Here is a 14654-nt window from a genome sequence, read left to right as displayed (position 1 = left end):
CATCCACAAGCATCCCCCTACCCCCGGCGGCTGTAACGACCCTTCGGGGTGGGGCCGGCGGGGACGTCTCCGCCGCCGTCCGCTATGGCCAACTGCCAGGTCCCTCGCTGGAGCGCGACCGCCTGTACCAGGCAGAACCGGCCCATCCTCTCTGTGGAGCGGAGCCACAGGCTGGTCACCCGAGCGCGTCACCAGTCGCTCCTGCCAAGGGAAACAAGTGGAGCCCAGCATGCCCGGGTGAAAAAACCCACCCTCTCCCCCCCACGCGCAACTCTAACCCCAACCCCGCAGCGCCCCCCTCCCCCACCCTGCTGAATGTCCTCTTCGCTGCGCCGGATACCCCTCACCCCCTCTCTCAAACCCATCCCTGCGGTCCCACCGGCCCCCCAAGCCAGGCCCACACCCCCACCCCCACCGCGCCCCCCCATCCCAACGCTCCCCAGACCCCCCGCCTCTCTACCCTACCCCCCTGGGAGCCAACCCCCGACCCCTCACCACAGCCCCTCCCCCCCCACCCGCCCCGGCGATGGCGACCTGCTCGGGCCTACCACGCTCCCCCCTTCCTCAGAAGACGATGACTCCCAATCCAACTCAGCGTCCCCACCGCCTCCCCCTCCTCCAGCTCAGATTCTTCTATTAGGAGCTGGGACCCCGCCCCCCCAGCATCACCCCTCCCCCCTTCCTGCCGCCCCTACCCCCGCTCCTCCCATGGGCCAACCCACTGCCCCTTGTTCCCCCGCCTGCAGACAAGCCCAGTCCCCCTGGGCCCCCCCCATTCTCCTCCCCTGACTCTCCTGCCACCACGTCCCTCGCCGGACTAACTCTCCCTCCCCTGCTCCCCCCAGGTGCCTCCCCCCTCCCTCCTGCCACATCCACAAACTCTAAAGCCTTGCGCACCTTCTTCCCTTTACTTCCCCCAGCCTTCTGACGCGGCGCTTCGCCTCCTCGCTTCCCCTTGCCCTTCGCTCCTCCGCTCCCCCTCCCACCACAAAGAGCCGCTCGCGGCCGCGACCACGGGGGCTCACAGGCCACCACTGCTGCCACGGCGCCGTTGGCAGCGCGCCGCGGCAGTCTTACCTGGAGATCAGGCCGCACCAAGTCCATGCGGCCCGCCTCTCCCAGCAGACGCAAAGCCTCCTGCACCCGGGGATCACGTAACGTCACCAGGATTGGCTCTGCTACTTTGTTCCTCTTCCGCTGCAAATCCCCGCCGCACCAAGGACCGATGAAGCCTACTATCCGCTACCGCCTCCGCCGCCAGACAACGCAAACCGCTCCCGAAGTCAGTCCCACACAAGGCCTAAGAAAAAACTCGAGTCCCAACTGCCCACCGGCTGCTGTGTCACTGCACCAAATAATGGGCAGTGACACAAAATGTCCGGCTACAGGGGCCCAAGCCCAAAGGCAGCCCAAATGCAGCCCAATCGCCCGCCTAAAGCCCAACCAGCACAAACCCTCGTACTGATGCCAGCAGATCCCCCTCCCTCCCCTACTGCCCCAAATTACCCCGGGGGGGCAAGCCTCCCGATGGTCGGCTGCCCCCCAAATCCCCATACTGACCTTAAATGGATCCCACCCAAATCCTGGTTTGCCTGCACAATATTTAAAGCTCAGAAACTAAACACTTATTTCTAACGGGGAACAAATATAGTCTCAGGTAGCCTGAGACACATTTGCCAGACCAACAATCTGGAAAAGCTTGCTATAACAAAGTGTCCAAACAAACAATCCTTTGCATCTTTAACACAAAGATTTGTAACAACTTCCCTTTACAATGTAGACATGACCTCTCTTTTAAAACTGCAAAATTATCTAGACTTGAAACACTTTATGCCTTGCAACTACAACAAATAGCAGAGCTACCTGGAGACACACAACTGTGCAAGGACCCACCCAATCACAAAGTTGTAAATGTAACGTGCTTGAGCCCTGAACCCTACTTTTGTATTTACTTGTTGAAATATATGGCTGTGCTTTCTCATTTCTTTGGATCTTTGTACGTTATCAAATGTACAAAATTCATGTATACGAAGTAAAGCGCTCCAATGTCGTCAGGATTATTTACGAGCTGTAGAAAACCCGAAATAAACAAATAAAACCACAACAGAAGAAAGGATTAAAATAAATATGGTTTACTGTAATTTCTTTTCCTATAATTTCCAGTCCTTTAGTTTCATATCAGGCAGCCACTTCCTCCAAAATTAACTTCGATATGAGTGGTGGTTTTGTGGTTGAGTGGACAGGGGTTGCAGCTGCCCCTCTTTAGATTTCTTGGCAGGTTTCTGGTGGACTCCTGCTGCTAATAATGTGTTGAGTCCACAAACCACATTAGCTTGCACACTCTCAGACGCATTTCTTATTATACAATTAAAGTGCCTCAATCCACCACTTTAAATATTTTGCAAACGTGTTCAAAGGCATTCAACTACGTGCTGCACTTGCTCCAATTATCTGAGCGACAGCACTGGCTGTCATTCCAGAAACACAGCACCACTACCCCATACACAGTACAACCACCAAGCAAACACCGCACCACCACTTGCAAAACATTGCACTGGTGCTCCTGAAATACTGCTACTGATGACACGGTCATCTCTAACCCTGCACCATTGGATCACCACTGTCAAAACCCTACACTCTTGATCCTAGTATACAGGCAAGAGAACCACACCTTCAGAAACACAGTTTCTAAAATACTGAAACAAAGCACCTCAACTACTGAGGCCCCATGCCAGGCCGGAACTCGGATCCAGCCACCATTATTAGTGCTCCTAAAACAGGAATCTGACTTTTTTTCAAAATAGTAAGGACGTTCTATTCACCGAGGTCTATGCACGATCTTTCCACCTGGTATCTGATTTAGGGATCAAAGAATTACATTGCTCAGCATGTTGTGGTCATGTTTTAAGCACTAAGTAGTTGTGATGTGTATTCGAGCAATGTAGACCCCTCTTTAATACATGTTCTTGGGATTCTTCACCCATGTGAAGCATGAGCCTAGGACAGCAGATTTACAAATTGTTCTTTGAACCAGCCCCAATATATTTAGAATCACACAAATAATGCTAGAGGTATTGTGTGTACCTGGCAGTTCATGAACGCCATATCAATAAGTTTGAGCAAAAAATCCTGCTCATGCCAGAATCCATTGTGAAGAGAAAGAAACCAAGCATGGCAATTTCTAAAACCTAGCCACTTCCATTAGAAAAGTTTAGAAAAACACCTACACTACTACTCAACCACAGTCACCACTTATGAAGCAGCCACATATGACTGTGGGACACTGATTGTGAACAATCCTCCGGCATGGGTATCAAAGAAAAGGTTTAAAACTGTTGTTCCGCTCCCAATATACCCATTTTGTCCATACCAAATACTCAAAATCCATCTCTCTGCCCTTGTAATAGGAATTGTCTGACGCTTGCTTTATCCCCCCCCCCCCCAATTATGAATTTGGACATGGAGCTGCTGGTTGACCTCATAGGCACCTTATGTGTTTCAATTTTACCTTTTCCTAACAACACTCCTGCTTGATGTATCCTCTGTTTGTGATCTCATTGAAACTATCTAGAGCTGAATGTCACAAAAACGAATAAATCCGTTTTGAATTTCCAGTGGGCCCAGTAAAACAAGTTACCAATTCCATCAGAATTCATAGTTTTCAAGTTTCACCTCAGACTCAAGCTTTGGGTGCAACTCTAGGGAAAAAACTAAAAGGAATGTCTAGCGAAATTGGGTGTGATAATCCCAATTCCTACAGTAATTCCTCATTTCTCAGTGGAATTGTAAGTCAACTTTATCTGGGCCTGCAAAGTTAGGTCCAGCTGCATAGTTCTTAAATCTGTACCGTTTTCTCTGAACAAACGTAGATTTAATAACAGTAATGCACTTAGATGAGGTTTTCCCAGTGGCGGCTCTTCAGGTAAGGCGGAGGAGTGTCGCCTCACTGCTTTTTTTGCAGTGAAACACAGTGAAAATAAAATTGTAATAACGTGTAATCATTTTATTTTCTCCTACTCCTGCCCACAGCTTTGCGTGAGGAAGCGGGGGTACGGGAGGAGTGGTAGCACCCCACCTAAAGTGCGCTAGAACTGCTTGGACGGCCCTCTTGGGCCTGACCGTCCTGAGCCTCTCAGAAGCGGTCGCTCCCCTCGCTGCTCCCTGCTCATCCACACGTGGTATCGTAGCGCTCTGATTGCCACACATTGATCGCACTGCTATAATTTTGTTTTGTCATAGTAGCGCTTATTGCCAGACCTGCTCGCACTGCTGAATATAGAATCATCGTAGCGCTTTAATATCAGACCGTGATTTGTTATTTACTGTGCCATTATTATTTGCTGTGCCACTCGCTTTGCCTGCTCTAATAATTGTTGCCTGACTGTGCTGCCCAGTTCATAGCGCTTAACTAAGGTCGTGCCCCAATCTCGTCCTGTTTCGCTTTTGGCTTGCTGCCATTTTGTTGTTTGTTGTTGTGCCTCCCAGCCCGGCTCTCCACCCTGCTCAGCCATCCCAGCTGCTCCTCCCTCGCCCTACCCCCATCCACTATCCACTTATGACAGATGCATCTGCGCACAGCGTTCACGTGCAGCGGAAGCGCCCCATGCGCGCCGAAGGTGCGCCAAAGGTAAGCCCGTCTACGCCCGTCCGCGCCTGGACCGTGCCCAGCGCCATACCCCCTGGCCCCCGCAAAACCCTTTCCACCCGCATAACATACGATGCCGCAACCCTCTCAGCCCTTAACCCCTGCCGCACACCACAATGCTACCAAGCTGCCCCAGGACACACCCATGGACCCTTCACCTGCCACTCCTGCAAGTTCGCCTGCATCAGGACCCACACCAAATCCACAAACTCCAAACAGAGCTCCGACACTAACCACCTAAAGTGTATCCTGCTCAACACCCGCTCAGTCCACAGACACTCCATTGAACTCTGGAACCTACTCGACACTACATCGCCGGACGTCGCCTTCCTTACAGAAACATGGATGAACGCCTCATCAGCGCCCGACATCGCCATAGCCATCCCGGACGCCTACAAGATCATCCGAAAAGATTGCACCAACCAAACAGGAGGAGGCATCGCCATCGTCCATAAGAACACCATCCGCATCACGACCAGTTCCGACGATAACCTCGCTACCGCCGAACACCTTCACTTCCAGATCCACACCGACCCCAAAACCACACTCAGAGGCACCCTCATCTACAGACCACCAGGACCCCGCACACATTTCAGCGAAGACATCACTGACTTCATCAGCCCACATGCCCTCCCCTCCGAGAACTACATTCTACTGGGAGACCTCAACTTCCACCTGGAAAAGAAAAACGACAGCAACACCACCACCCTTCTGGACAACCTGGCCAATCTCGTACTCAAACAACTTGTTGACACCCCCACCACTTTGCCGGACACACGCTCGACCCTATCTTCACCTTCAGCAAGCACATCTCCTTCGATCACACCACAGCTCTCCATTGGACGGACTACAGCTGTGTTCACTTCAACTACAAAAAGACCACGACCCACAACCCCCCACAACCTATTCCTCGAAGAATTTGGAACAAAATCACCACTGACCAGCTCTTCACATCGCTTCACCAAAACCCCCCTGCCAAATCATCGGACCCAAACCAAGCAGCCACCAACCTCACACAATGGATCACCCACAGCGCCGACGAACTAGCACCCTTGAAAAACCATCTAATCAAGCAAGGTAGCAAAAAAGCCCCCTGGTTCAACGATGACATTAAGAAATCCAAGAAGCTCTGTCATACTCTCGAGAAAGCCTGGAGAAAAAACCCAACCACTGACAACCTAGCCACCTTCAAAAACGCCACCCGCAAACACCACCAACTGATCCGATCCACCAAGAAATCAGCATTCAAGGATCGACTTGACAACAACGCCCAAAACAGCAAGGAACTATTCATCATCATCAAAGAATTTACCAACCCCACCGCCGGCACCAACGACATCACTCCCTCCCAAGACCTCTGCGATTCTCTATCCTCATTCTTCCAAAACAAAATCGCCGAAATACATAACAGCTTTGCAAACCAGTCCGAAGACCAGTCCACTCCACCCACCTCCGAACCAAAACCGCACTCCAACAACCTTTGCGCCTGGAACCCAATCACCACCGAAGACACCATCCGCCTGATGAACTCCATCCACTCAGGATCACCAACCGACTCATGTCCCCACCACATTTTCAACAAAGCAGACTCCATCATCGCACCACATCTCCGCGATGTCATCAACTGTTCCTTCAACTCCGCTACCTTCCCGCAAAACTGGAACTCGGCGCCCTTCTGAAGAAACCAACAGCAGACCCCACTGAACGTAAGAACTACCGCCCCATCTCCCTCCTCCCATTCCCTGCCAAAGTCATTGAGAAAGCCGTCAATAGTCAGCTCGCCGCCTTCCTTGAATCCAACAAATCCCTCGACCCTTCACAGTCCGGCTTCCAAGCCAAACACAGCACCGAAACCGCCCTCATCGCAGCAAAAGATGACATTCGAACACTACTGGACAACGGAGAAACAGTTGCCCTCATCCTCTGGGTATGTAGCGCGCTATATAAATTCATTGACTTGACTTGACTTGACTTGCCCTCTCCGCAGCCTTCGACACAGTCTGTCATAGCACCCTCATTAAGCATGGGCGAATTTTGAGAATCTCGCGTTCGCGAATTTTGCGGATTTGCGAACTCGCAATCCGCAAAATCCGCGAATTCTCGCGAATTTGCGGATTTTTTTTTTTGTGTTTGCGCGGGTTTCTGCCAGTTCGTGAGGGTTTTGTACAATTTCGCAAACGCGAACTTACCTGTCGGGTCGCAAGTTTTGCGAACTTGTTGTTTCTACGTGTCCAGCCTGTTTGGGACACTCTTCTTCATCACTGCCACTCTCTGTCACCACTGCCACTCTCTGACTACTCATGCCACCCTCTGGCCCACCCATGCCACCCTCTGTTTCATCACAGCACCCTCTGGTTGTCCAGTGTACATTATTGTGGCAAAGCAAAGCACACCTTCCCTGCCTCAAGTGACCTGAATTAATTTGGGGCTGATTAATGTGTCACAGAATATTTTTTTAGCTGGCACCTGCTTCCTTAGTGCTTCCTGATTAGTGATCTTTTGCACTTGCTAAGTGCTTTCATTGTTGCAAAATTAGTTACAACACCTGCCCTGCCCCAACTGACAATAATGAATTAGGGGCTGATTAATGTGTCACTGGATTTGAACTTCCAGCCTGGCTCCTGCTTGTCTGCCTTAGCTGTAATTCAGGACCTTTGTGTAACTATTCTGAGGGTCAGAGCAGGGTCACATAATAGTTGCAAGTAGGCAACTGAACTCTGGAGGGGCCCCTCAGGAAGCACTACAGGAAATGGCTACTAATGATGAGCTTGAACTTTTAACTGGTAAGTAGTTTCAGTTTTGCTAAGATCGTATTTCTGCAATTTAGCGCTTATTCGCGGGGCGCGAAGTTGAACTGGGAAGCCGCGAACTCACGCGAACAGTGCGAGCAAGCCATAAAATCCGCTGCTCGCGGATTTGCGGATTTTGCGGGAAATTCGCGAATCTCGCGGATTGCGAATTTACCGAAAATCCGCAAAATCCGCGAGCGTAACGGATTTTCCGCCCATGCTTAACCCTCATACAACGCCTCAGCAACATCAGAATACAAGGAAAAGCATTGGACTGGATCATCTCGTTCCTCGCCGGAAGAACCCAGAGAGTCCGCCTCCCCCTTTTAGATCAGAGGCCACCAAAGTCATCTGCGGCGTACCACAAGGATCATCACTCAGTCCCACCCTCTTCAACGTATACATGAGTCCCCTCGCATCCAGCGCGCGCCAACACAACCTCAACATCATCTTCTACGCAGACGACACCCAGCTGATCCTCTCCCTCACCAAAGACCCAACCACCGCCAAAACCAACTTACACGAAGGAATGAAAGAAGTAGCCGAGTGGATGAAGAACAGCCGTTTAAAACTAAACTCGGACGAAACGGAAGTCCTCATCTTAGGGTCATCCCCCTCTGCCTGGGATGACTCATGGTGGCCACCGGCCCTGGGAACCGCACCCATACCTAAGGATCACGCACGTAACCTGGGCTTCATCCTGGACTCCTCCCTCTCGATGACCAGACAAGCCAACGCCGTCTCATCATCATGCTTCAACATCCTACGCATGCTCAAAAAAATCTTCAGTTGGATCCCCACCGAAACAAGAAAGACGGTCACTCACGCACTGGTCACCAGCCGACTGGATTACGGAAACACCCTTCACGCCGGAACCACAGCCAAACTACAGAAAAAACTCCAACGCATCCAAAACGCCTCAGCCAGACTCATATTGGACATCCCTCGGCAAGCTCACATTTCCGGCCACCTGAAAGACCTCCATTGGCTCCCTGTCAACAAGTGAATAACATTCCGTCTCCTCACCCACGCACACAAAGCCCTCTACAACCTAGGACCCGAATGCCTCAACACGCGACTATCCTTCTACACCCCCTCCCGCCAACTACGTTCGTCCAATCAAGCCCTCGCCGCAATTCCGCGCATCCATAGATCCACCATGGGAGGAAGATCCTTCTCCTACTTAGCGGCCAAAACCTGGAATTCTCTCCCCACCCACCTCCGCCTTACACAAAACCACCTCTCCTTCAGAAAACAACTAAAACCTTGGATATTAGATAAGTAAAGCACCACCCTCCCTCAAGCGCCTTGAGACCCTCTGGGTGAGTAGTGCGCTATACAAATTTTGGAACTTGAACTTGAACTCCCAAAACAGTCTTGTGCACTTTGCATGTTCTCCATGCAGGCTGCATTACAGCCTACTTGGAGAACGTGCCCAGGCTTCCAGTCAGCATGTGAGCACTAATCACAATCTAAGGCAGTGTTATAATTGAATGACTGGGACCCTGGGTGTGCTTCCTGTAGTTGAGCAAGGGAAGAACTACAGAGGCGGTGTAATGTAGTTCCTATATTCCCAATAACTTCTGCGCTTTGGAATAGTATATCCTATAGATTAGACGTAGGACTGAGGTCGACTAGATCTCTATCGAATATACTAGACTTAATTGTGTGTGCCAGCTAGCTCAGAGGTCACTAGAAACTTTCTCGAATTCACAAGAAGGGATTAGTCTCTGACAACCGCATAAACATGACAACTTTGTTTCCCCAAGATAAAACGTAGCTTCAGAGTCGTGGAAACAATAGATAGATATTTCACTCAGTCAATCGTGCATGCTTCGTTTCACTAGAGGTGTAGAGACAGTAGAGAGACGGGCGTTTTCAATAAAAAGATTTATTGAACAGTCTTCAATCTCAAGCATAAGAAATGAACTGCTACAATCGTAAAACTGTTTGTAAAATATAATGCCTACAGTATAAATACTAGAACAAAATAATACTGTAAGAGCATTGTATGGTTCCTAAACCATATATAAATACATACATAAATAACAGAGGCTAAAAGTACTCAACTGGTGCTTCTAAAATATGCCTACCCTGGTCTACCTAACCTAAGCTTAGTACAAGGGAAGAAGTAAGTGAGGTGTAGCATAAAGATAGTATTCTTTTTGCCAATAATCTGCTCAAGATTTCTCTAAGGGTCTAATCAGCTCCATACCGTAGTTTAGAATGGAAAAGGTTGGTCTCAGGACTTGATTTCCCAACAACCCGCAAGGGTAGCTTGGAAACACTGGAGCTGGATTTCTCGGCAGGAGAAAAGACAGCGTCTCTCTCAGTGCGTTTGCTGGAGAGTTGGCTTCCTTCGGCACTTGCTGTAGCAGGGCGCTTCGGGCAAGTAGATTGTCGAACTGCTCCAAACCACCGCGTGTTTGCTTGGGTGAGGCATATTTATACCTTGAAGGTGCCGAGTTTGACGTACAGTTGGACATAACGTCATCAAAGAGTCTCAGTTCTTTGAAAAATCCATGAGTTCTTGGACAAATCAATATTCAAGCAAAGGGAAGTACCCGGCTGCTGAAGCTGAGTTTTCCAAGAAATCGTTGTGGATTTTGGGAACTAGTGGAAGTAGCCCTGCCGTATTTGGACTGCATGAGCTATGCCTAAATATGGTTATGATTTCTATGCCTATATAAGGATATGGTGATTTATACCTATATAAGGGCATGAATCGGGAAACTTACAAGAGGGTCCTAAAATGATACATAACAGAGGGGTTCGGCAAAAAGGTAAGTTTAAAAAAGAAAAGTTATAGCCGCTTCCCCCACATCTTCCCCACTACCTCTGATCTGTGCCAGCCATCGCTGGATTTTACCAGTGGGTAGCTGCACACTTTTAACAAGCATTTGCAATGCAATCGGTCTCGCCTTTGGGACCTTATATGTATTTAGCTATTCAGCACATTATCCTGGGTGCTGAAACATATACTATTCTTTAACATGGAGGGAAAGTAAGTACCAAACTGCGTGACAGACCAGGTATGGGAACACCTGGAGAGAAATAATGCCTTTCAGTGGGAAATGGTATAGTCTAAAGCTCTGTTCTTAATATAAAAGCAGGGCCTTTGGGGTCATATTACTGAAAATACAAGATTTGAAAAAATATTATTGTCTACGGGTGCCTGTGGGATGCAATTTCCTTGGACTGGAATCTAGAGAATGCTAAAGTGATTCTGGTATTTTACTGACCTCTGCTGGTCGTTTTCTATAAAGACAGTTAAATAGAGGCAGTTGAACAGGAAAAAAAGAGTCCCTAAGCTGAAGCAGACCGGTCCTAGGGCTGATCTCCAGAGCCCACAAAGTAAATACACATATAAGTATATAATAAAGTATAAACAAGAGGTCTCGAATGCTCGACCTAAAAATGCAGTTTTGTTAAAACTGATTTTACACTAACTCTGTTTAGGGAATAAACGGAACAATAATTCTTAAACCATAAAGCTAATTAAGAAAAACTAAACTCGGTTACTGGGTTTTAGTTATGTACGGTGCTAACTTATCTTCCATAGGTTGTCACACTTTCTTTCTCTTAATAATAAGTCCTTCCTACAATTGAATCGCCTGTTGCTCGAAAAAAGTAATTAGAGCCATATTTACCTTCTAATGTCCCAGAAAAGATATCCAATGACTTTAATCCAAGCCTTCCCGGACAAGGAACGTTGTGACTTCTACATGTTTGTGGGCACCCAGGCCAGCTTGATCTTTTGAAGGGATGGGTTCTTGCAGACATAGAGAAGCCTCTCTGCCCAGGTGGAGGACAATAGATGTGTCTATACGGAGTTGTATTGTGCTTACTTCCTGTAAGGCCGAGGTTAGTTGACTTTGAGAGGAGTTAGGACATTAGGAGAGCTAGGGAAAGAGGTTGATAGTCTTGACCAAGCTCTCGTCTTCCATCTTGAAGTACAAAGTATTAAGAAATTTTCAACAAGTCATATTTGCAAAAGAGGAACCAGATAATTTTGCAGGAAGTTCATGAGTCCGCGCTAAACACCAATTTACTTGAATGCAGATGCATCAGAGAATGCCTTTAATGAATAGGTTGAACACAGAGTATTACACAAGTGATCTAGCTTGTTTTCATTCCGAAACTTTATTTTAAAATGTCTTTTCTGCACATATTAGTGTAGGTAGCTTCTGATTTCTTTAAAGATGAAAACATTGAAAGCAAGACATTTTCGTAGCAGCCTCTCTTTATGTAATTTTTGGAGGTGAAAGTTAAAATGGAATTTAAAATGTAGTTGCTTTTGAACTCGGACAGTTGGTGAAAGTAATGTTTGAAAACCATTCTGCTCCTTCGGAATTTTTAAATGTATTTTTCTGGAAATTATTCTAAACTAAATACATGAAAATTAGTTCTAATTTACTAGAACACCTTTAAGATGTTTAGGGACTGAAAATGCGTTCTAATTGATATTTGATACATTTTTTCTGTATTTAGTGTGTCACATTCACAGAGGTGTTTTTATGTAGATATTTTTCCTCATCACCAACTTGATGTACTCTGGGATGCTGATGGACCGCCTCAATACAGCAATGAATATTCCCAATTGGATAGTGAAAACAGCCCTCCCTTATCATGCTATGAGTATGTAAGTATCAAAGTTAATTATTTATTGTATGATATTGTATATTATTCTGTATTCACATGTTTTTAGAGAAAAGCCTTGATATGCATTGCAGAAGTTTGCTTTAGGTAATCATTGTGAAGACAGCCTTCCTCGAGCAGCAGTTCTATTTGAGCTGCAGTAGCCTAACACCAACACTGGTCTGTACTGATTTGGGTTTTTTATCCAGCAACTCTTCTCAGACCACGTTTTCATGCATTTCCATGTCCCCTTCCCTGAATTGGCAAAGCAAAATAATATATTACATTATTGGGCAATGGAAAGGCAGGCTGTCAGTCTTGAAATCCCTCATAAGATTATGATAAAAAATATCTGCAATTTCTATCAGCCCTGTAATGTTGTTATAACTCTAACATGAAACTTGATGAAATTAGGCCGAGGTCAAGAGCTACCTGGTTTTGGAAGGGAAAATGGAGAGGAACCTCTGGAACAAGAGTTAAAAAATATAATATGTAAATGTATTCTTACCTGTTGGACTTACTCGCAGCTGGAGGGGAGTAGGAAGACCTGATAAATGTTCATGCCAATATAAATGAAGTCGTATAGAATACAAACAGTTGGGAAAAACGGCAGAGTCATTTTAGGAAAGCGGTTTTCAAAGTTTATAAGGATTTTCTCACTGCTGGTGTTTGAAACTGAGCACGCTGATCCGTGTTAGAGATTTAGATGTATTTCATATGCACGAATAGAAAATAGAGTGTTGGTATGACCCATAGTTTCAATTTACTGTGATTTTACATTGGCGAAAAAATAAGGCTTGTTTAAAGATGAAGTTGTTTCTTCTGTAAATCCCAGTTTTACTCCTTTGGTGTATATGCATGGTATTTGCACAGTGTGAACCTATCCAAAAGGCAGCAGAGTGCTGCACAAGGTTAAAGGCAAAAATACTGTCATTGAGTTATTGGAGGGTGTAGCTGGTTTCTTTGAGGGGATGTATAAAGGTACTGCATTGTGATGTGTGTGTGTTTTTTTTAAATGTGTGCATTTAACTGTTTTCTAAATCTGAGCAGGGTTGTTGGATCCCGGAATATTGTCTAGATCTTGTGTGCATAAACCAAGAAAGCCTATTTTCTTTGCCTTGTTTTTCTTTTTTTGGCTTCTTTGTCTCCAGCTTGGCGTCTTTGCTGGTAGTGTGCAGAGCGCCAAGGTAAATGTTGAGTTGTCAGCTAGATAGATCTGGTTGCTGGTCGTGATGGCTTTGTATATGATGCAGCTGGCTTAGAAGATGCCATAGGCTAGCAATAGGAGCCAGTTGAGTTCTAGCATTGTGGTCATTTTGTTGTCCTATTCTTTTATCCCTAGGACAATCTGCTTTTCATTTACTCATTTGTCAAAGAAGCAACCCAGGGTCTTTTCCTTTACAGCTCTCTATCACCTCTTGAATAAGCAGGGCTTGTGGAGGGTTGTGTAGTATTTCATCTTGCCAACTGGCAGTACATCACAGTTCTACCCAATGTGTTGTTTATAAAATGCAGGAACCACCACTCGAATCAGGGTAAGCTAGATACAAACATAAAGATAACCTCTGCTCATCCGCTAGGAGCTTGGCACAGAGCAGTCAGGCTTATCTAAAGAGGCAATGTGTTAAGTATTTGTACAACCGATACACAGCCCACGCACATCCCACGCACACACACTTACACATTAAATACACCACAAAAAGACTCTACACAGGTTTAGAAAAATAGATAACATCCTGAACAAAACAAAACCAAAACGACAAAAAAACAATGTATGAAAGTTGAGATGGATTTTTAAAGGAATAAATGCAGTAAATAGCTTGTAAGCAAGTAGTGTTAAAAAGGTACCTTTAGGTCAAGCTGGACTGGGGCGAAGTCAAATTTCGGACCAACCGCGATGGAGTGCTTGGTGGCTACAGGACCCATGCAGGCCCAACGTGAACAAAGTTGCTTTGCTGGTTGCAAACAGTGAGATGCGTCGATGGCGATGCCTGCAGGTGCAGGATGTGTTGATCTTCTTCGTGTAGTGAAGGCAATGCGTCAGATCTGAAGACGGATGCCGGAGTCAAGAGGCATCTAGGCGGTGCGCCTGATTCTGCCACACAGTCGAGGGGATACGTCTATCTCACCGAGCTGCAGAGGATGCGAAACACTGTACAATGCTTCTATCTCTGGAGGGTAAAATGTTGGGTACGAGGCAATGTGGCGATTTTACTCCCACAACCAGGTTGATGCGCAGGTTCTGCTTCACGCTGAGATGAGATGCGTCAAAATTCATTTTGCAAGTATCTGGCCCACGTCCAGTGAGCCAGGAGAAGGGGTAGAGACTTTGATATCCTTGAGTCTCAAACAACAGGAGGTAAGCCAACAGGCCTTTGGAGATCACCTGGAGTGAAGGCAGAGTCCAGCTCCCCTTCATCAGAGTCAAAGAGCAGCAGGGCAAGCAACTGAAAAGAATGCCTGCTAGATCAGCTGTAAAGTTGAGTCATTTAAGCAGCACAGCATTTCTTCTGGGAGAGCTTCAGTTACAAGCCCGGTAGTGTATGCTTTTAGGGAGTCAGAGACCCAGTACTTATACCCAA

At 47.0% G+C, this 14654-nt stretch overlaps 1 protein-coding gene across 1 annotated transcript in view; it reads left to right on the top strand.

Moving 5' to 3' along the window:
- The window catches only part of LOC147712398 (transcription factor Spi-C-like), an 81746-nt gene that overhangs the window by 26806 nt on the left and 40286 nt on the right, over positions 1 to 14654 (top strand). Inside the window, exon 3 of the mRNA XM_086923087.1 lies at positions 11958 to 12076. Within this exon, the coding sequence (XP_086779213.1) occupies positions 11958 to 12076 (119 nt within the window). The remainder of the gene's footprint in view (positions 1 to 11957; positions 12077 to 14654) is intronic.

Source organism: Lissotriton vulgaris, chromosome 5 (assembly GCF_964263255.1).
Source record: "Lissotriton vulgaris chromosome 5, aLisVul1.2, whole genome shotgun sequence".
NCBI lineage: Eukaryota > Metazoa > Chordata > Amphibia > Caudata > Salamandridae > Lissotriton > Lissotriton vulgaris.
The sequence above is the reverse complement of the archived record's forward strand: the minus strand, read 5'-3'. Positions and strand labels throughout refer to the sequence as shown.